General features: G+C 41.1%; 1 protein-coding gene across 7 annotated transcripts; it reads right to left on the bottom strand.

The window, feature by feature from the left end:
• Positions 1-36: 36 nt before the first annotated feature.
• rfx3 (regulatory factor X, 3 (influences HLA class II expression)) lies at positions 37-22,224 on the bottom strand. Of its 7 annotated transcripts, none has more exons than XM_077542335.1 (17): positions 21,690-22,223; positions 15,272-15,384; positions 15,091-15,179; positions 13,544-13,802; positions 12,720-12,794; positions 10,418-10,599; positions 10,227-10,346; positions 10,029-10,153; positions 9,854-9,969; positions 8,848-8,963; positions 8,629-8,780; positions 8,444-8,541; positions 8,138-8,287; positions 7,100-7,308; positions 6,868-7,021; positions 6,121-6,163; positions 37-5,562 (listed from the first exon to the last, which is right to left on the bottom strand). In XM_077542335.1, exons 2-17 carry the CDS (start codon positions 15,377-15,379, stop codon positions 5,285-5,287), a joined length of 2,274 nt encoding a protein of 757 aa, XP_077398461.1. In that variant the 5' UTR covers positions 15,380-15,384; positions 21,690-22,223; the 3' UTR covers positions 37-5,284. The 7 variants fall into 7 exon arrangements, with proteins under 7 accessions (XP_077398461.1, XP_077398460.1, XP_077398458.1 ...); XM_077542334.1 differs by having other exon boundaries at positions 8,629-8,783; positions 21,690-22,222; XM_077542332.1 differs by having other exon boundaries at positions 8,444-8,780; positions 21,690-22,224.
• Between the last annotated feature and the right edge of the window lie 737 nt (positions 22,225-22,961).

Genomic DNA, 22,961 nt, shown 5'->3' with positions numbered 1-22,961 from the left:
TGTTAAGGTGCAGTTCTTACACACAGGAGACGTGCGTTGGACAAGAAAACGTTTATTACCGCAAAGACAAAGTCACAAAATTGAAAGAGGGGGGGGAGGGGAAAAAAACAACGCTAAGCTAGCCTGAGCTGAGACCTGAAATATTCAGAAAAAACAAACTACATGTGTCTTTTTTTTTCTTTTTCTTTTTTTTTTTTTTAAATAGTTTCTATATTCAGCAATACGACACACTAAATCAATGTCTTTATAAATATAAAAGTCCCCCGGTCGTCCTTGTTTTTATGCAAAATACAACGGTACAAATCACCCTACACGCTCGCCAAGTTGAAAAGATAAATGAGGGGAAAAAACAGCACATGGAAAGAAAGACAAAGAATTTTGTGGATATATTATATTAGATATTATACATGATGAAAAGAAGAAGGTCCCCCCCTCCCAAAAAATAAAATCTAATAACCAGGACAAATAAATATACCTTCACTTAAGGATATTTACATTTTTCTTTTCAATCTTGGCTTAATTGAAGAAAAAGAAGGAAAAAAAACGGAAAAAGCCTCCTGCCAAAATGCTTGTGCTTGCATTTGGGCGTGCTACAAATGAACTCACTAAGACGGTCCGATGGCACTTGAAAATATCCAAATACAAATCACAGCAAAAAAAAAAAAAAAAAAAAAGCAACAGAAATCACCATCATGAGCAATAAAGAAACAAACAAAAATTGTACTTACAGCAACTTTTGTTGATCGTTCTGTACAATTAATTAAAAAGAAGCTTCATCTGCCACACCCATGAATTACCGTTATGAATAATAAATAATAATCCCATGCTGCCTCGGCCCTCCGTCGTCGCAACAAAATGTCTCTCGATGGCGTCCATCTGTTGGGCTCGGGGGGGCGGAGCCAAGTTAAAGGCACTGGAGTCTTGCTGAGGGTCAAGTGAAGCTGCCTGTTCTCAGTTTTTTTTTTTTTAGTTTTGAAGAAACATTTGTCGTTGTGTTGGCAGCATTAGCGGAATAAAAATCGTCTCGCACTAAATTCTATAGTAAAAAAAAAAAAATTTAACAAAATGTTTCTAGCAGCACAGACCAGAAAGCACTTGATGCTCCTAAAGCACATCCATACGATTTGAAGAAAGCGAAGCCATTTTTTTTTTTTTTATCTCATGTCAGGCACAAATACAAGTAAGTTTACCATCGACGTGTTGCGTATTTATACAAGAAGAGGGCGTTGAGATTTACATTGAAAGCACTGAAATCCCCCTTCAAACTTCTGTTTCGGCAAAGTCTGACGCAAATCTCCGCCCCTTTCAACCCACTAACTCAATTCACTGCCGGCCCGGTTAAAATGACGTCTATAACCGCCAATGGCAGTGAACGTGTTAACAGCCGTTTCCAACTAAACAAGTCAACAAAAAGTCATTTCTGTACAGTAGCTTTGCACTTTTATGGTTCCCTAACTCTACCGCCGCTGGCGTGGCAACCGGCCAAAAACGCAATAAATATCAATAAATAAACATAATACAGCAAAGTGGTCCAGACCAAAATTAAAGTGTTTTCCTGTAAGGAGGCTTAATCTCAGTAGTGTCCACAACATAGAAGGCTTTTAACAGTTCAAGTATAGATGGTACAGTCCATGTGCCTTTTTTTTCCCCCCCCCCTCTTCCCTTTTCAGTCAACTTCACACAGCTAACCTCCACAATCAGAAAGCAACACGTATATGTAGTGTCCCAAGTATTGTGTATATATACTATACATATAGATCTATATTCATATACCTCTTTGAATATCAGAAAATATCTACTTTTGGTCCTTACTGTACAAAGATGACCAAAGAGGGTTTGGGTTTTCGTGGGGGTGGGGTCGGTTTGATGGGCGTGTAAAAAAAAAAAAAAAAAACGGGAATGGAAATGGACAAGCAAGGTTTTTCTCTGTGCGGGGTACAGTGGCAACGTGTTTTTTGTTTGTTTGGACACTGCTGCAGGTGTTAAGGGGCGGGGCACCACTGGCTTGAGGTAGGGTGACTGATGGATGTGTTCACGTACATTAAAAAAAGAAAAAGAAAAAAAGAAAAGGAGCAGAGTTGCACGTTTCTGTTCTCTCTCTGACTTTAAAATGGCAAAGGCTAGAACAGCAAGGCAGAGTGGGAGTCGGGGAAAAAAAAAGGCATGAGGATGAAGGTAGAGGTGATGAATGCAGATATCGTATAGTAGCATGCAGAGCTGCAACGATTCATCCATCGACTATCAAATTGAACAAATAATTGTTTACTTTTTTGCTTTTTTAAGGGGGGGGGGGGCTTTTCACCAGTTAATATTTTCAGGTTTCTGTACTCATCTGTTGTTGCAGCTCACTGCGGGTTTTCAAAATTTGTAAACGTCTCCTTTTACACTCTAAAAAGAGAATTACAAATTGAATTGTTGATCAACTTAAAAAAACAAAAAAAAAAAACACTTCAGTTGGTAACACACAATTGAATTAAGTTGTCCAAAGTGAATACATTAAGTTCGGATTGGGGTCACTTTGGATTAACTTAATTCAGGTGAATATATTAAGTTTAATTCATTATGAGTTCCTTAAACTTAATATATTCACTTTGGACTAACTTCATTCAATTGTGTGTCACCGATTGAAGCGATTTATTTATTTTTTTAAAAGTTGGCCAGATTTGTCTTTTTAGAGTGTACAGTGTTCCCTCGCTATAACGCAGTTCACTTTTCACGGTCTCGCTGTTTTTTGTGTACAATTTTGCATGCTTTTTTTTTTTTTTTTACAGTAATGTACCTATTTCATAAAAATTCTGAAGGTTTGAACATTGAGAAGGGTTGAACAAGAGAGAAATGTGAGAAAATGTATGCACTGTGTGGTGAGAGGTTTTTAGCGCCTTAAAACATTTATAATAAATGTAAAACATAAAGCTAACTACTTCGCAGATTTCATTTATCGCGGGTATTTTTTGAAACCTAACCGCAGCGGAAAACGAGGGAACACTGTACTTTGAAAAATAAAATTTTTATCGGATTTTTCAACATTACGGTACAAACCAGTAATTTAATCGTAAGAATATGGAAGCAATGGAGACACAGCATTGTAGGGAATAAGGGGCAAGAGGGTCGTGATACAAAAAAAGAAAAGAAATCAGGAACAGGAGCAGGGCTGGCAAAAGGAGCCGGAACAGGAGCGAAAGGCGAACCAGCGTGATGCGATTGAGAGAATTAAAAAGATTAGCGCCGTTAATCTGGACCAAAGCAAAAGGCCGCGTCTGTGGCAGCAGCCCCTCAAGTCTGAACAGTCCAAATCCGAAAGCCTTCTCTGTGGACGGGGGTGCAGCCAAACTAAAACAAAGTCAAAAAAAAAAAAAAAGGGGGGGGGGGGGGTTGTGATGCATGGACTCTGCGAAGAGCTGCATGTAAGGATAAGGCACTGTGATAAAGCCGAGGTACATGAAATCCCTGACATTCCTTCTGCTCTGTAACATGGCACAACTATTGGCTCGCCCCCAGCCGCCTCGTTTTATTCCTATAAATTTATTTTTTTTTTTTTTGGTCCTTCACAAGAGATTTGATTGAGACAAAAAACAGGGAGGGGTTTGATGTGTCCATTCGGCTGATTTCGTGATTACGTGGACAAGGCAAACGTTACGTTCAGAGTGCATAATAGGTTAGCGGCGAGGATGGGGGGGGTACGGGGGGGGGGGGGGGGGGGGTACGGCCGGGTCATCCAAACGGTATCGCTTCTATTTACAAGAGTAGCAGCAGCGCACATATTCCTCAAGGGGGGGGGGGGGGCATGGGACAGGGGAGGTGGGTTTTTTTTTTTTTTTTTTTTTACGATGCAGCTTGTGGTACAAGGCTACCGCTGGTCAAACTCCGCACATACGGCTACATACAATCGTTTGAAAATAGTTGCAATAAGTCAGTGATTCCCAAACGCAGCGTGCCGTAAGAAATGATAACGTTTCAACCTAATTGTCCCGGAAATGAATTCTTAATAATAAAAAAAAAAAACCTTTTGTTCATTTGTCTGTGCCAGCGATGTATTGTGATGGGCAGAACAATTAAATGCACAAGGTACGTAATTAACTTTTGTAACCTTTTTTTAGGGGGGAGGGCAGTTTTGCGTGGTAGTGTGCTAAGAGATTATTCAAAAGTACACTCGTCCCCAAAAAGTTGGGACATACAGCGGACCTCCCATTCGCAGGGATTGCAAAAAAATCTGCGTGGAACTGACGTTTAACTGCCAATAAACAGGAGTGAGGAGAAAAAAAAAATGTATACATAGGAATAATAAACCGGTTTCCTTGAATAAGGGCGATTGTGTCAAAACGATGTGAATAAGCAAGCGGGGATTTCGGTAAATAAGTGCCGAACAGCGTCAGTTCAGCAAAAAATGCTTATAGTGAAAATGGGCTAAGTATTAACACTCCCTTTTATAATTGCTCAAAATGTGCTTTTCCTAAAAAAAAAGGGCAAATAAGTACAATGAGTGATCGATCAGCCATTTAAAAAATAAAATAAAAAATTGTACAAAAAAATATCTTTAGCAAAAAAGCGTTAAGTATTGACGTTCCCTTATGATTGCCGAAATTATTTTTCCATTAAAATCAGTTGGTGAATTTGCTGGTCCACTGAATTGGGGTCACGGGTGAAATTTCAGGATGATCCCAAAATGCACTACAAACTTTACTGGTTAAATTAATTTCAATTAAAAGTTAATCTCGGAATTTACTATTTTTTTTTTTGCGCAGCATTCAATCCATGAATGGACCGATGCATCTCCTGCTTCTATTAGAAAAATTCACGCTTGAAATATATAACATTTCATTTAAGACAAAAAATTTTGATGAAAGAGGTTTTCTTTCTGGTGCCGATGACGGTTTGCCGTATAGCAGCAACTTTTGAGGTTCATCCTGAAGTTTCGGCCGAACGCTGAATATGCCCAACTTTTTAAGAGTAGTGTCTACGCCTTGGCTCAATAAAGGTTGGGGAAACGCCCAGATAACTTATTCTAGTTTAACAGAAGACAATGATAGCACCATGAGTTTTCGGGTTGTCCTACATTGAAGTCGATCTATATACAGCGGGCCGCCTTTCAGCTCGTAGACATCAGTAGTAGAACGTTGATTTTCGTGAGACCCTGTGTTTTAAATTCCTCCCGACGAGACTTCATAGAGGACGCAGCATTCCGAAACAGACGCGGGGAAAAAAACGCATCGATCCGGTGTGGGACCCGATCGCGGACGGACGGACTGAAAGCTGGCGGGCTGACGGGATATGTCGGCCGTCACCGTCAAACGGAGGCGTAGGTGTTGCCCGTGGCGCCGCAGTGGCGGATGGCGGGGGCGGCGGACGGGGTCGGGATGTGCTCGCCGTGGTCCTGCGGGGGTTGCGGCAACGAATGCAGGACGCTGGGCTGGACCACGCCCACCACCGGGTGGGAGCCGTCCTCCAGGGCGCCCACCTGGATCACCTGGATCACCTCGTGCTCAGACTTCTCGCGCTTGGCCAGAGGCTCCCCGGACTCCTCGGCGTCCTCGTCTAAATCGCTGTCCATGCCGCTCGTCTCATCTAGGGAGGAGGAAAATCGTTTTCTAGTTTGAGGCTTGATTGAAACTTGAACGTTAACCAAGCGCATCGTTTTGTGAACCGCAGTTAACTCATTCACTCCCAGCCATTTTCACGGAAGCAACCCCCTTCGCTCCCTGCTGTTTTACTGGATTTTGACTGAGTTGATGTTGTCCTTTTGCTAAAAAAAAATGGAAACTACCAAAAGAAACATTAGTCTCTTCTTTCATCAGGAATCTGTTTCCGTTTTGCAGCAATTAGCATTAGAATATTGCAAAATTTTCATCATTATTCACAAATCTGTTTAGAACTGTGGGTAAATGAGCTTTTTTCAACATGGCCCTAGTTGATCTCTTTTGCTCTTCTGCCACCTGCTGGCCGTTTGTGTAATAACTACCATTTCTTCAACCGTTCTTTGCAGTTGAGAGGCTGCCTCAAAGCCTTCTGTATGTTCTACCATAAAAAATGTATAAATACATCTTTAGGACACATTTAAAATAGAACATATTTATACGTTTTTGGGAGCAAATGAGTTTAGCAGAGAAAGCCGGAAGCACGTACCTTTATCGATGTTTGCGAGCGACAGGTTGTTCAGGCTGTCAAACTGAAAAGAAAACATTTTTAGCCTTCGATGAAAAACAATTCAGCAGCGTTTAGTTGACACACATTCAACAGGGGCGTGAATCTTTGAATGTCTCACGATTCGATTCGGATTTTTGGTTCTGCGATTCGATTCCGGAAATGATTTTTTTTTAATAATCAAAATGTTTTGATTGACAATGACTTCTGCTTCAATTTACGGATGTGCAAAGAATCGTCATAATCGACTCCAGTCTGACTTGCTAATGCTAACTAGCGCGCTACTCGCACACACTTTTATCACTCAAAAGAACGGCTATTCATACAAAACGCTTCAGGAATGTTTACAGACAAGCATGTTAGTTAACATTACTCAAAGGCATATATATGCTCTTCTTACGCTGCAAAAAAAACCCTACTTTTATTGGTATAACTTGATTGTGACTTTTTCCTTCTACTCTCTAATGTGGCTACAACTTAACAGTGTATCAGAATGCGCCGAACCACACTGCCCCTAAGTGGCCAAATCGGGTACAACATGAACAGCGCTCCCAATAAAGGCACACACAAACAAGGGCAAGACGGTATCAAATTATTTAAAAGTAAACGATCCTGAATCGCACTAAATGAGAACTGCGATTCTTATGAGAATTGATTTTTTTAAAATTTTTCCGGGCACACCTCTATTATCCAATATGACTTTTGACGTGTCCTTCCAGATGTTAGTACCTCGCCCATGACGCCGATGGGAGTCTCTCCAGTCGCTTGGGCCACCCGATGCTCCACCAGGTAGAACATGTACTCGTCGTAGAGCAGGCGGATCAGGTGAAAAGAACCGAAGCTTGCAGCGCTGCGCAGGGTAAGGTCCCGGATGACCATCGAACTGGTACGGAGCAAACAAACAAAAAAATATATAAACGGCTTCCTTCTTGGGCTGCGCGCGTCTGTACAGTTTGCTCACCTGTAGAAGGACCACTTGAGTAGGAACTGGCGGGCCGCCTTGGGGAAGGTGGGCCGCTGCTCGTAGGGCTTGAGTACTTGCGTGACCACGTTGTCCAGCCAGGCCGCCCACTGCTCCAGGGAGCTTTGCTGCTGCAGGGTCGCCTTGAAGTCCTGCTCCAAGTGCTGAACCGTGCCCTCCTCGCACTGGCACACCCACGACGCTTGCTCCTGTTTACACACGAAAATGGGGGTGGTGGGGGGGGGAAACCCGTTAATGAAATAAAACAAAACTATAATTCTATTGAAAATGTTCTTCATTTTCGCATTTATCAATTAATATCTTACAAGTGCTTTCGGGGTTCATGTCAATTGTATTTTATTATTGCCGTGTGTCCTTCCAGAAGGATTGTGGTTTACTTTACTTAAGTGATTTAAAAAAATTTTTTTTTATTATCTTGCACCTAAGTAATACTTTATATTAGCGGCGTGAACTAACAAATATTTCAGTAATCAATTAATTTGTCAATTTTATTTTTTTTTATCAATCAATGAATAAGATTTAAAAAAAAAACATAAAATTTCCATCCCTTTTTTCAACCGATGATTCAGTGACTGTTTTAATAGACAAAAATGTCGTTTTTCCAAAGTAAAAATTATTTGGGGTTGAACCACTTTGATGAAGGACTACAAAATCGGAGAATATTTAATGATGAGCTGAAATTCCGGAGCATTTGGATCATTTTAAATTAAAATGAAACCATTTATCAATTATTTTAAAAAAAAATGTTTTAAATAATTGATTAATCGTTGCACCATAAATAAATGATAAAAGAACTAAACTAGTAAAAAAAACTAAAACAAATTAAAATAACAACAAAAATAAATAAATAAATGATAAAAAAACTGAACTAGTAAAAAAAACTAAAACAAATTAAAATAACAACAACAAACCTGCTGTAAAAATTAAAACTAATCGAAATGAAGAAGAAAAAATCCAAACAAAATAAACTGTAAAAATGTAAAATCCCAAAGTATTATAAAGCTTCACAACACCGACCTGCACGTTGGCGAAGTCGACGCGGTTGAGGTCGCTCAGCATCTGGTTGATCTGCGACGTGTTCTGCAAGACGGCGCGCGCCGCCTGAGCCAGGTGGTTGAGGGACGTATATCTGCGTAATGTTTGCGCAAAGGCACTAACAGCGGCAACCTGATCATAAACACAGCACACGGATATAACCGGCTTGGTTACGCACACGCCCATCCAATTTTTTTTCCCTCCCTTCAAAAACGACCAAACTTTTGTTTTTCATCCGTCACAAGCATTAGCGCCACCTACAGAACCGGAGTGGAATAATATCAACACCTTGGTCTGGATCATCCTCTGCGGAATCGCATTCATGGCGTGATTGAGCCAACTTTCCAGGCTTTTGGCAAAATTGCGAATGGCTTGAGTCAAGGCACCTGTCGAGACAAACGAGCAAAAGCAAAGAAACGTTTGAATGCCGACATTGCCAAGAGTGTCGGCGTTTGCGCGACTCCGTGTCTCACTGGGAATGGGTCTCAGGACATCAGGGATGAGGATCTCCACAAGGGCCTGGTACATCAGATGGTCGCAGGTGCTCATCCACTTGAGCACGGCTTCGTGCCGGCAAAGTGCCAGCAGTCGCGACTGCGGCAGGCGGGCTTCAATCTCGCTTATGCTGCTGCGCGTCGGGTACAAACGCCGTCACATTTCCGCTTTTCAATGACACCGTGCAAAGTCCTCACCTGTTTTCTGTTATTGTGGCGCCCTCTACAGTGTCAGGCGGAGTATAGCGCCAGAAGGTTTGCCATAGCTTCTCAATGAGACTAAACTGCAGGTTGATGACCACGTCCAGGATGGCCTGACAACAGAATCAGGAATTTACTCGAGTGGACGCTTCAATAAGGTACAACAACCTGATCGGGATTTTTAGCAAACTTTATGATGAGAACTTTCTAAATGTCAGCAGACACACAACCTTTTCATGGTGTGGATCGTGACCACATTTCATTGTGTGTTTCTTGCTTTTAAGTTTGAAGAGCTTGGTACGAGTGTATGTGACATTGAGAAAGAAACTCAATTAGGGAGGTTTACATATCACTTTTTTTTTTTTTTAGACCGATACCAGTATGAATAGTAACATGTCAAGTACCAATAGCACATATATACCCATAGTAAAAAAAAAAAAAAGACCTATACATCCCAATATAAATGTTTTCCTTAAAATTGCATGAAATTAATGGCTACAAAGTATTCTATTCTTCTAATTCCTGATGGTAAAACAGCCAGTATTGGCTGCCGTTGCGAGTACAATACCTTGAGAAAAAAAAATGCCGGGTATCGGCCCGATACCGATTCAAGGTAGACCGATGTTTTTTGTATTTTTTCAGGGCTGATACCGATTATTAGAAGTCAAGGAGACCGATAACAGATATTTGGAGACAATATTCACCCTTAACTCTGAGGATTTTATTTATTTTTTTTTTTAAATACAAACTCCAAATGTAACTTTGTTGATATAAATTTAACAAATTCACTCCCAGACATTTTCACTGAAGCAACCCCTTTCGCTCCCGGCTGTTTTACTGGATTTTGACCGATTTTGATTTTGTACTTGCCCGTCAATAAACCCAATTGTAAAGAAGATGCTATGGAATTAAACGTAGCAGTGCAGGCTTCATATGTCGACTTACGAGAACGGAAAAATTGGCAGCGTTCCGCCTGTTAAGGTCTTTTAAAATCAAAATGTACCTCACAGTGCTCCCTGTAAAGTGATTGGAGAGCCTTGACGTCCTCCGCGCTGATGTTCTCCGGATTGCTCTGCCCCAGGTCCAGCTCGGCAAAGTCGGGGAGTGCCTGCGATGCATCTGTTGCCGTAGTGACGGTTAGAGGATGCTTTGAAACGGGATCCAATACGGCGACTGACCTAAGAACTGCTGGTGGTGCTGACTCTGTGCGATGACGGTCTGCTCCGCCGCCCCCGGCTGGTTGTGGCCTGCACCCGAGTAGTTCTCCGTGGGGCTGGTGTCAAACTTCTGCACCGGTTTGAACCTGAAACGGCGGGACACGCGTCAGTTCCCCCCCGAAAAACTGATGACATCGGTCCGCGTGACCCTTGCTCGACCTCTGTTTCTGCTGAACGGGCTGCTGTCTGAGGGCCATGTACTGCATGTCCTCCTGGAGTCTGTTGAGCGGCGAGTCGGGCTTCACGCGTATACCGTAGTAGTGATATTTGGAGTTCCCCCTGCCGCGCACAAACAAAGAGCGTCACGCGACAAGAACCGTCGTGTCGAAAAGACCCCGGCGGGGGCCGACCTCGTCCCGAGGCGCCTCGTGCGCAGTCCCATGAAGATGGAGCGGATGAGTTTGCCGAAGGACGCCGCGTTGACGGGGTCCAGCTTCTGTTCCTGGCAGTGGCGCAGGTAGTGATTGTAGAGGGTGGATCGCGGGAGACTCACGCCCTCTGCCGTTTCGTAGTTGTCCAGCAGCCACTGCAGCTGCGGGTTAAAGACGCACAAATGTTGACTTGCACCGGACGCGTGGGAATACTGACAAAATGTTACGGTGCGTGACATCGCCAGGGTTCTTGCAGCAATCACTAAGTTCAATTTGAGACCTTTTTAGACTATTATGAGAAAAGTTTTAGACCAACTTCAAGTCACAGCAAGCTGGTGTTTACCGGCTTTCGCGTGTGACTTGAAGTGTGTGGGAAAGTTTACAATTTCATTTATTTAACTCTTTTACTGCCTCACGTTATCCAAAACACAACCCCGACAGTGCCAGCCGATTTTGAGCATTTTAACTCGTCTTTCGCTTTGACTACATAAACCATATGATACCTTATGAAAGATTGGATTCCATTCTTTCATTGAAAAAAAAAAAAAGTATGTTCCTACCTTACCTTTCTACCTCGTTCTTTAGCAATCACCATTTGAAAATAGCGAGTTTGAGTGACGTTGAGCGAAAATTGAAAAGCTTTTTGTGAAAAGATACATTTTCCGCACAACAGTGACTATGACACATATATTTTTTGTTTAGTGACGCGCTATGAATTAGATTTAATGTGACAAAGGTTTTGATCATTCACTTCATCCTTGAATCATTCGTCATGTTTCAGTGTAATTCCATACTACCGTAAGCCCATTGAAAAGAGATACAATGCTGCCATCTGCTGGCCGTAGTTAGTGGCTGTTTTGTGATTTTTACACCCATTCACAAGAGGAGCACTACGCAACAAGGTCCACCGCCCATTGAGGAACAACTCCCCCTCCCCCCCCCGGTAGTAAACGTCAATTAACGTTTTTGGCGGGATTCATTTGTATTTTAGTATACGTCATTAAACGTGATTGGCAGTAAAAGAGTTAAATTACATCGAGAATATTTTCTTTCCAATGTTTGACGTTAAGCGGATAATTTCCAGCCAATCATGTAGCGTAGGTAGGTAACCCCGATACGATCTGGCAGCCCGATCACAACTGGTACCGACACCGGTTTCCACACAAACTGTAGTGTCTCCGCCTGAACACTTGGTGGCATAGTGGGTCCCACCCACATAATGACGCACTTCATAGGCAGCCGAAGAACAGAGCCGCAAAAGGTAATATTTTATTTATTTAGTCTCTGTCATGATGTATCACAAATGTCAATGTTCTTTTTTTCCAGGGCTTTGGCGCCATCTGGTGGCATATTTTCTACAAAAGGAGCACAGAATCATGCAAAAGATGAAGGTTCCTTCCACAGGGGGGAAAAAAGAGGTAAATATGTCAATAGCAAACCGTGAATAGGCAGGAATTCGCTATGCTTACTGAGGAGGGGTAATAACTAGATCTGCAGCTATCAAATATTTTGGTATTCGCAGGATGTCCTACTGAAAATTATGTAAAATTCAAGTATTTGGATATTTGGGAAATTATATTTTTCTCCCTTTTTTTTAAGAGAAAGAAAAACAAATTTCACTTGATAATGAGCAACCCACCACAGGACTGATTTTGCTGGCTAAAGTAGCACATTTGAGTTAGCCTGGTTTGTTAAAAAAAAAAAAAAAGGTCAGTAAAAACTACAACTGTGTCAGCATTAACGTGCAGAATCATTTTCGCCTATCAAACTGCCTTTGAAAAGAAGTCTGAGGCTCGTCTTGGCAGCTTTCTTGGGCACTTAGCAGCCTCACCTTAGTGGCCAGCTGCTAGCCATTAGCCGCTAACAATTTTAGCCTATTTAATTAGCGACTGAACATGATTTCAGGATGACGAGTTGATGTTGGTGGCAAGTTTGTGACAGCAACGTAAACTGGGCTTTGTCTGAGGATACCCGAAGCAGAAAAGAAATCCTCAAGCTGTTTTTTTTTTTTTTTTTTTTTAATTGAGGTACTCAAATTACTCAAGGACTCGTTTCACCCCACACAAAAAGACAGTAAAACACCAGTCTGATCAAAAACAAGAAATTCACCTAAACGCCAGTGAGCAAAAAAGGCAAGCGGCGAACCAAACTGGAGTGCGCCGTTGAGAGCGGCAGGAACGCGAGAGAGAGAGAGAGAGAAAGAGAGAGAGAGCGAGCGAGCGAGCGAGTTCAGCGCAGGTCAAGGTCCAAAGCGGAAGAAGGCACAAGCGTTGCAACTTACATGGCTGTTGAGCAGCGAGCTTCTCTGACTGGATAAACCCTCAGATTTTTGGAGCGTCTCAATCGCCATTTCAATCTGACAAAAACCACCAAGCACAGGACAACAAAATTGTAAGAGGAGGGAAACAAAAACAACAAAAAAAACAAAACGGGAAGTTCAAATAAACAAATGCATAAATGAACAGTTAGGAGCCGGCGGCTAAAATTAAAGAAAGTCTAGGAAAGACCACAGAGCAAGCGCTGGTAAACCCAAGCAGAGCAGAACTCAAATCAATTCAGGTGCAAGGCGATAAATAGGGAAAACTCGATTTATTTTAGTAGTTAATAAAAATAATATTTTATGATTTCCTGTTTTGAACTACTAATAAATGAACTTTTCAACAACACGACTCATTGAGATGCACTTGTTTCTAACATTTGCTTCGTTACGACAGGAAAGGAAGCTGAAAGGGTTCCAATTGGCAAGGTAATAATAGAATGTATGCGCACAACCAAACCTTCCAGATTCCATTGTGACACATCCGACTATTACAACTTTCACATGCACAATACAGTACAAAAACACATGTACAAATTGCATAACCATTCATTTTGTCTTCTCTTTCTGATAAGCTTTTTCCCTATTCGGGGTTACCGTTGCAGAACCGTAATGCCATCATTAAAGTGTACTAAAATTTCCTGTTGCTAAGCAGAAAAAAAACCTTTTAATCTACCAGGAAGCGGTTCACAGATTTTTCACAGACTGCCGACTATACGAGGCCGGTGATGTCGTCCATTTTGCTAATCGTGAACGGCGAATATTCCGAAGATTATTGGACCACTCACAGTCGCTGGCGAGGCCCGTGCGGTCTGGGCAGCAGGATGAGCGCCGGCGTTGTCCATGAGGTAGGCCCCGGAACCGCTGCCGATGACCTGACCCCCCGCCAGGCCCATGCTCATGCCGCCGTTGCCCCCGCCGCCGTTATTGGCCATCCCATGGGAGGTGACCACCGTGGACACTTGGGACGAGCTCCCTTGCGTGTCGAAGTAGTTCCCGCCGCTGTTCTGGCTGTACAACTGTGGCTCCTGGTACGAGTAGGTTCTTCTGTTTGGGAAGATGGCTATTGTTGAGTGGGTTTTGTACGCAAGGGCCACACATTTCATTTGTAAAATGGAAAGAAGACAAAAAAAAAAAAGTTGAAATGTAAAATAGTTTTGAAATAAAAGCTAAAGGTCATTTTTATTGTATTATTTATAATCAAATTTTAGCATAATAATTTAATAGGATAAAAATACGTTAAAAAAATTATTTTTACTAGGGCTATCAGGCTGATACGCGGCTTTATTTTAAGGTATCGGTACTAGGCGGCAGATACCATCATCGGATCCACTCCTGTGGCCGTTTTTATGATTAGGAACTAGAAATTTGCCATTCATTTTTATGTAATTTTAAGGAAAAAATGCTATACTGAGATTTATACTGGTACGTCCGTCTTCTTTTAAAATCATATGTCATTGTTTTTATTGTTTTTTTTTTTAGGTGGAAATTATACATATCGAAAGTACTAGTGGTATTACTTACTACTCAAGAAAAAAAAAATCACAAATCAGACAATTTTTTGGATGATAAAAAAATAATAATCACCAATCAGGCATTTTTTGGGCAATTCAGAAAAAAAAGAAAAAATACTAATCAGGCTTTTTTTGTGTGACAATTCTGAAAAAAAAAAATTAATCAGCCATTTTTTTTGACAATTAAAAAAAAAAAAAACTCGTCAGGCTTGTTTTTTAGACGAATTAAAAAAAATCACTCATCAGGTAAACTTTTTTTGACAATTTTTTTTGGGGGGGTTCTTTATCTTATATTATGTGTTGATGTGTATATTTAAAAAAAAAAAAAAACTGCAAAAATATCTATTTTAGACGATTTCTTAATAGCTACTATCGATCAATTAAATAGCTCGACCGATGAATCAGTCGGGCAATCAATTTTGAAATTAGTAAAAAGGAATAAATATTAAACATTTTGATTAATCAAATTTAAGGAAAAATATTTCAAAACTTTTTTTTTTTTTAAGTACTGTGATTGGTTTAGCGTTTCTTGGCATAACACTAAGCCACTAGTGTCTTTGCGCGCGCGTATGTGTGTGTGTGTGTGTTGTTGTCTGAACACACACTGGCGGCTCAGCTGCTTAACGGCACCGCCTTGGGGGACGCCGTCTTAACCACAACACTTGAAAAAAACAGGAGGCCTACTTGTGGTCATGTTCAGGTGACTGCGCGCAGTGAAGCACAAGCGCGCTCTTGCCTCCACCGCCATGTGCCGATGACATGAACTAGCATGCGTGTGCGTGTGTGTGTGTGTGAGCGCAGGGGTGGAGGTGCTGACTCACATGTTGCCGTTGGTGTAGACGCCACTGTTTTCTTCCACGTACTGCACCTGTGCTGGGTAAACATGCTGGACCTGTTGAACTGTCTGCGTCTGGAATGCAATTGGCAAAAAACAAAACAAAAAAAACAACGCATTAAAGATCCCGGCGCTGTCGTACGGAACGGTGACGGCGACGGCGCTACCTGTTGCTGGACAGGCAGCTGCTGGGTGGAGCCGGCTGGCTGGACAGGCACGGTGGTCTGAATAGGGACGGTGGAGGTGGAGTCAGCGCCCGCTTCAGGGGTCTGCATGGCGCCTAAGAACACAAAAAATATTTTATTATTATTACAAGAGTCTTTTTTTAGCCCACTAGCAGCCCAAATAGATCTTTGACGTCTATAGTCGTCAATGGTAGTGAACGACTTTGTGAACACAGCTGGCGACCATTTTCTACATGTGACCTGTTAAAAACTCTAACTAATTATTAAATTTTTTTTACAATTCGGCTTTCTTATGATTACTGGAAGGCCACAAATAGTGCTGTGCAATTAATCGAAATTCAATTACAATTTCACTTATTACACTCCACAATTACAAAATCAGCATTATCGTAATTTTTTTTTTATTATTAATACTAATTTTGAGTTGTTTGAATTGTTTCAATTTATAAATTTGCACCTTTTTTTTTTTTTTTAAATTTTAAAATAACTACTTTAATAAATGTTGTTTCATCTAAAAGGAACTTGCATAATTATAGCGTTTCAAAATTTTTTATTTGTCATAATAATTTTTACGTTTAAACATTTTCTTGTTTTGTACCAAAAACTAAATGATCGTCCTAATTGTGATTTCAATTTTTACCAAAATAATCGTGATTAATGATTTCCTTCATAATGGAGCAGCCCGAGTCACAAAGGAGGCCGGTTCTTTTTGAGGTGGCCTCGATACTCAGACTAGGGCTGTGCAATTAATTAAAATCCTATTACAATTTCAATTAACTCCACAATTACCCCCAAAAAATATTAATACTAATTTAGAGTTGTTTCAAAGTATATATTTGCACTTTCTTTTTTTTTTTTTCAAAATAACAAATTTAATGAATCTGGTTTGGTCCAAAAGAACCTAATTATAGTGTTTCAGAGAAATTTGTCTTAACATTTTTTTATGTTCTGCACCAAAAATTTTTTTTTTGATTTGAATTACTACCAAATGAATCGTGACGAATATTTTCTTCATAACCGAGCAAATTTGCCCGGCTGCTCAAACCATGCCGAGGCGCCACAACGGGCTCATCCGTGTTGGCGGAATCGATGGCACCTGTTCTATGCCGCGTGATACTCAATGTACCGAGCAGCTCATGCATCAGCGGCGCGTGGTCACGTCTCCAGGTCAGCGGCCATAAAGCCGGTTAATATGTAACAAACTCCAAATAGACGCGGCTCCTCATTGCTTTTGTCAATCTGCGCGCTGGAAACGTTTAAACGCCGCTTGGCTGAGGAAAGTCGGCGAGGAAAATCCTTGCTAACAACTTATCGCGAGTTAGTAATAGAGTATTGTTAAGTAGTAAGAAAATATGACACAGCCATCACCTCCTGGGAACAAACCTCTCTTGGTTAATTAAGCCGGCTTCCCTTACAGCTTCCACGCCCTCCGGGGACAGCCTGCTTCGTCCTCTTTATCTTCCCTATCACACGGGGCCTTTTTCTGTGGCCGTCTTTTTGAGCTTGCCCTGGCGTTAGCGGTTCGGGCGGCTGACCTTCATGTTGGCATACAAAGCCGAGTCAATCTCTGCACTGAGGTGCAGAAAAGCAGGAAAAAGAACCACTTTAATACCAGGGTTTTTCCTGTGTACAAAATTCAGAGGCGGCCACCTCCAGCCTGAGCCACCGATAGCGCTCATTTGACGCATTTCAACTGCACTTGCAGTGTTGCGCCATTATGGAGGCGCTATATCAACAGCAGTTCACCGGAAAGACTCGAAGTAACAACCGAAGAAGAAACAGCTTTTTTTTTTTTTTTTTACTTTAACGTACCGAAGGAGAAACACATCAAGAAGCAACCGTTATACACGCCACATAGTGTTTTTACAACAATGTTGAACTATATTTACAATTTATTTTTAATGATTGTAGTTAAAAAAAATGCTCAAAAATTAATGGCAACTTTGTTTTCATATAATTTCTCATTTCTAGTCCCTGATCGTAAAATGGCTGCTGGAGGGTGGCCGATAATTGTATAGGTCACCGCTGTGAGTACTGAGACCTTAAAATAAGACTGGTATTGGCACAGATACCAATACCTGGTAATCGGTAATCACCCACCATAGTCAGGATCATACCACTGCCTCATTTTGAGCCAGGAAAACAAAAACCTGTAGTCATACTCTATTGACAAAGTTAAATCTATGGATTAATTAATTGGATTAAAAAAAATAAAAAATTCCATCCCGTCATTGAAAAACAGGACACTATTTTTTAAATTAACTGTGCAGAAGACATGAATGAATTATGATTCAGTTACTGATTTGGTCAGAGACTGCGAGCGGGTCCGAGGTGGCCCCCGGGCCCTACTTTGACCACCCCTGTACTCGATTGCTCGTAAAATATTTGTCGATTCATTTGATAATTGATTCCATGAACTGATTAATGTTACGTCTCTAGTTGGCAGGCTAATGCTAAGTATAAATAAGTAGCAATTTTTGAACCCAAAAAAATAACCCCTGCATCACACAACAAAATTTCCCGGTTGCCTCACCCCAACCCCCTCCACACACACACACACACACACACACACACACACACACGCACACACACACACACACACACAAAACACACCTTCTGCCTCACCATTCAGGCACATTCCCTTGTGGCCCACTTAAACGCTGTGCTCCGCCGAGCAAGAGCAAGCCCTACAAAGACACACAACACACACGGGAACAAAAGCGAGCGAGGAGGGCAACATTTTTGAGCCCTGCACCCGCACGCCCATTTCAGTTCCTCTCGCTAACGTGACAATGACGACAAGCGCGAGGTTCCCCCTTTGAGAAAATGCTCACCCATGTACTTTTTTTTTTTTTTTTTTAAAGCAAGTTAGCTAGACTGAGTCATGACTTTTTGGAGCAGTTGAACAACTTGAACCCAAGGCGAGGTGGGGATCTGGTGACAGCAGTGCAGGGGAAGAGATTCTTCTCTTCCCCGGCAATTCATGATAATACAATTGCTACATTATTATTAAAAAATTAGGAGCTCCTGGTCAATTTTACAAAAATGAAGTAATATTTCCCCCTTAATATTATCAACATAATATTTTTTACTTTATTTTAATAATTATAAAATATGAAAGCTTTTCCACGTTTTTCGGTTTTCAATGAAGCTATAATGATAAAATAATTACAAAAATGTTTAGGTACTCGACAGATTGACAACAAATTGGTTATCCTGTTGTCCTCAATGAAAACAGACTGAAGAGCTTTGTTTAATCAATGATCAACGTTTCTCCCTATTTTCTGACACGTTACAGACAAAACTAGTAATTGAATCATAATAAATTATTATTATTATTATTATTATTATTATTGTGCATTTTTTGCACCGTCAATTTGAAATAATGTCCTGTTTTTGAAGGGATGGAAATTATTTTTTTTGTAATCTGATTAATTGATCAATGGAAAAAAAATAATCAGCAGATTAATAATTAATATAATTGTTAGTAACAGCCATAATTAAATCTGGATATTGCAAATAGTCTTAATACATTCTAATGTCCTGTTTTTGAAGGGATGGAAATATTTTTTTTGTAATCTGATTAATTGATTAATGGGAAAAAAATAATCATCAGATTAATAATTAATATAATTGTTAGTAACAGCCATAATTAAATCTGGATATTGCGAATAGTCTTAATATATTCTGACGTCTTTTTTGTAATATTAAATATTTTACAATAAATTTGTAATTTTATCAGAATTTGTATTAAAAAAAAAAAACAGTAGATTTTGTTGTTGTTCTAATATTACAACTTTTTTATATGAATATTGTAAACATTTTCTTGTAATATTATGGCATTATCGCCATTGTCGGCAAAATAAACTGTCACCAAAAACATTCAAATCTAACTTGGGCAAAGCTATTAGGAAAACAATATTTAACATCACCCCCCCATAAAGATATACGGATGGATGGCTGGACGGACGGACAGCCCTTATAATTTTTTCACTGTCGGATTTCAGTTGGGGAAAAAAAAGTCAGTGCTACAAAAATAATCCAACGGTTCCATTAAAACAGTTTGGAAACTGAAATGTCACATGGGAAAAAAAAACAAATCCTGACTCATGGTCATCCTAAACTGGCAGATGTGGCTTCGGGCCCGAACACGGTCTCCACTTTCACTGACATCCTAACATATCTGTCTGCTTGAGTCTCGGCCCAGAAAGCAAACAGAATGCAAGCCGCATTCTGCTGAGCCATGAAAATGGATGGCTGCATAATTGAATTAATCAGCCCCCTCTTTTCGTGATTGGAAATGCAACAGGATCCGGGCGGCAGGTGGCGCGACGCTTTTCCTGCCCCGCCAGATGACAGGTAAGAGGTAACATGAGCTGATAACTAGCAGTCCCCAAAATTGGGTTTGAGTGTCTCTAAACAGGGAAAAGAGGGAAAGGGACCGCTAACTGGGGGGGGTTGGTTTCTTGTCACGACCCATTTTTGGTTGCAAATGCCAACAGGTCAATACGTTTGTATTATTTACTACTGTGCTACTTTCATCTAATTGCTTCAGCTTTTTTGCGGTCGTTACGACTTGCAGACCTTGCGGGTCTTTTTGAGATACATCGAGGTGGTACCACCTGTCTCAACCTACAAGCACCCCCCCCCCCCCCCTTCACCTGCTCTTACTCTCCCCTGATAGGGAATAGGCAGCAGCTGGTAAAATAGACTCGGGAAAAAGGAGATGTTAAGAAAACTAGAGTAAGGATTCGATAAATGCAAAAGATGTGAATTTGATGCTTTGTGGCTATTTCAGTAATAATACCAAAAAAAAAAGTAGTAACGAGTTACCCAGGGGTTTGGGAATCACGGAGTAAATACGATATCAAGGTAGAGCGGTATCTTGAGACAAATTTGGACCCACTCAATGAAATAGGACACAGCTACTGTGTTAAGTTGTTCAAATGTCATAAGGGAGCAAGGAAAAACCTTTTCACACGACACTTGTGATATCAACATTTGACACTGTATCGATACGTGCCAATGTTATTTTCCCACCCCCTGAGTTTAATAGAATGGTTCCAAATTGACCCTGTTCCTCCATTAGACTCCACAATCCAAGAGTGTCCCTTTCTAGTCTGTTTTCCCCCCCATGTCTCCCTCCTCCGACACACCTGAATCAAATAATTAGGGACGTTAGGCTTCTGCATGTGAGCTGATCATTTGATTCAGGTGTGTTGGAGGAGGGGAACATGGGAAAACAGGCTGGATAGGGGCTCTCGAGGACCGCATTTGGTGGACCCTGCTCCACATTAAAGTATTTTAACGACGGATATCAAGTATCTGACAACAAAAATGACAAATTTACCATAAAAATTATTGCCAAATTTGTGCACTGAATGTTAAGGGTAAAAGCAAAACTTGATTTGTACAATATGGTAACAATAACAGTAACTACATCTGATGCTGGTGTATTGACGCTGTGTCGATACACTACATGGCAACACTCAATATTTTGTCACCCCTTAAATCAAACATAATTATTTCAAATTAACCGTGGACGTCAAAAAAAAAGAAAAAAAGATACAGCGTTATAAAACGGGCAGGTGCTGCTTTTTGTAACCTACCTAAAAATAATAATAAATAAATACTGTAAATAACACGTAAGTTAGCCTCGTGTTATCAGCCACCTTATCAGCTTCCGAAACCACAAAGAGGGGCAGGCAGGTGGAAGAGCTAGCGCCGCTGCTATCTCGCCTTTCCCACCCCTTAAGACAAAAGGGAAAGTAATGGCTTAGCTATTATAGACACGGAGAACCCCATCTTAAAAAACAAAACACTTTGCTTCGGCGTGGCTGTTGGAAGTTGAATGGCAAATTCTGATCACATATCTTCCCGATACAAGCATTGTGAATGGAGTGGGGTGGAGGGGGAGACGAGACACCTGCTCCAGCTGACCAGCTAGCATCAGGGAGGTGGAGGAGGGGGGGGGGGGGGAGCTAACCCGGAGCTAGCACCTGACTCGCGACTTTTATTTCAACATGTCTAGCCGACAAAAACGTGGCCTCAAAGCGCATTCGCACCGGCCGGCGATCGGGACTGTGCTCACGGTCTCCACGCTGCGAACGAGCATTAAAAACAAACACACACACACACACACACACAACCGAGGCGGCGTTAGCACGGAAGGCTAACACGTTACAAAGAAGCACCCTCGCTAGCAAAAACTGCTACCAGCCACACAGCCAGCCGAGCCGAGCCTCCGCTGGACAAAAAAAAAAAAAGAAGAAGAAAAAAAAGAAATGAAAAACAACTCCCAAGCAGCGCGTTCGCGTCTTAAAAGAAATAACAAGAAGCGTTTGAATGTGAAAAGCAACAAATGTGAGAGGGGGGTTAAAATCAAAGGTTGTTTCCAAACCTGCTTGTGGAGCGGCGGGTGAGTATGAGGATGGTGGAGGAGGTGGGAATGATGAAGCGAGAGCTTGTTGTTGGTGGGTTACAGTCGCCACGACTACGGTGGCTATGGCGCTGCCTCACCGGGCAACAGTTGCTAGAAAACTCCCCGCGAACTGGGAGGAGATTAGCTCGCTCTCACTTCGCGGAAATAACAATAATAAGGACAATACACGCCTTTTTGTTCATTTGACACTCCATACATACGTGGGCAGCGCTTTAATGTGTCGCTCAAGTCCGGCAAATGGTGGTTGTAGGGTAACATCAAATCAGTCACAAACAGTAACAATCATCTTTGTAACACTAATGTACAAACAATGAAATCTTTTACTTTGGTAGCAATACAGATACAGTAAAAAAAAAAAAAAAAAGATTAGGTGAAAGAAAAAAGTCCAAACCTAACATTTCACTATATTGATAACTTGGCAGGAGGACTGGGCAATATGGTTTTAAAAATGCTTCCCTAAACTCCCATTTCCGATTATACCCCCCAACCCCCCGCCATTCCAATTTAATAGAAAAAAACAAAGAAATAAAAACTTATCTCGCAACATACGCGCAACCCAATTATTTAAACCTTTTTAGCTTTGTGGAAGGGGGGTGGGGGGGAAGAGTTATATGACTTAGTAGAAGTGACATCTAACTAATTGTTTTGGCCATGGGTAGACAAATTTAGTTATATGATGTTTATTACCCGTTTTAGTTGAAAACATAAGAAAATAATACAATAAATGCTGTTTGGTGCTAAAATTCTCCTCCATTTCTGGATCCAAATTTATGTCCACAAAATGTTGTCTTAATGTAATATTAATTTGCCTGCATTTTGACTCTGCGTGATAAACAAGTCAAAGCCATTTTCAGTGGTTCTGTGCTGTGATTACTGATTTAACATCATGTATTTTGCAAATGCCGAGAAAGCCACCATTCGAATGCGCCGACCTTTCCAGCCCAATCTGTTTTTGAAGCCACTCGAAGGCTCTTCAGCTAAAACAACTTGTTTCAGGCTCTCGGCATTTATATTTGACTGTAAAATTAATCTAATAGTCATTCCCAACCGCTATGACCATCAGGTGTGACATGGGAAATAAAATTTGATTTGAGATACAAGTGTGGTCGGGGAACAAATTAAACTTGAATCTCAAGCCGCCACTTAAAATTTGTGACATTTTTGTTTGGTAGTGTGCCGTGATATTTTTTTTTTAATGTAAAATGTGTCTTGGCGGGGAAAGCTGATAAT

Source organism: Vanacampus margaritifer, chromosome 14, assembly GCF_051991255.1.
Source record: "Vanacampus margaritifer isolate UIUO_Vmar chromosome 14, RoL_Vmar_1.0, whole genome shotgun sequence".
Classification (NCBI taxonomy): Eukaryota; Metazoa; Chordata; class Actinopteri; order Syngnathiformes; family Syngnathidae; genus Vanacampus; species Vanacampus margaritifer.
The sequence above is the reverse complement of the archived record's forward strand: the minus strand, read 5'-3'. Positions and strand labels throughout refer to the sequence as shown.

Excerpts from the sequence above, each read along its gene's own strand:
- rfx3 (XM_077542330.1), bottom strand. The coding sequence starts at position 15,379 with ATGCAGACCCCTGAAGCGGGCGCTGACTCCACCTCCACCGTCCCTATT. Across the intron at positions 12,795-13,543 it reads CACGGGCCTCGCCAGCGACT|ATTGAAATGGCGATTGAGAC; the intron begins GTGAGTGGTCCA and ends GGTTTTTGTCAG. Across the intron at positions 8,288-8,443 it reads AGAGGATGATCCAGACCAAG|GTTGCCGCTGTTAGTGCCTT; the intron begins GTGTTGATATTA and ends GTTTATGATCAG.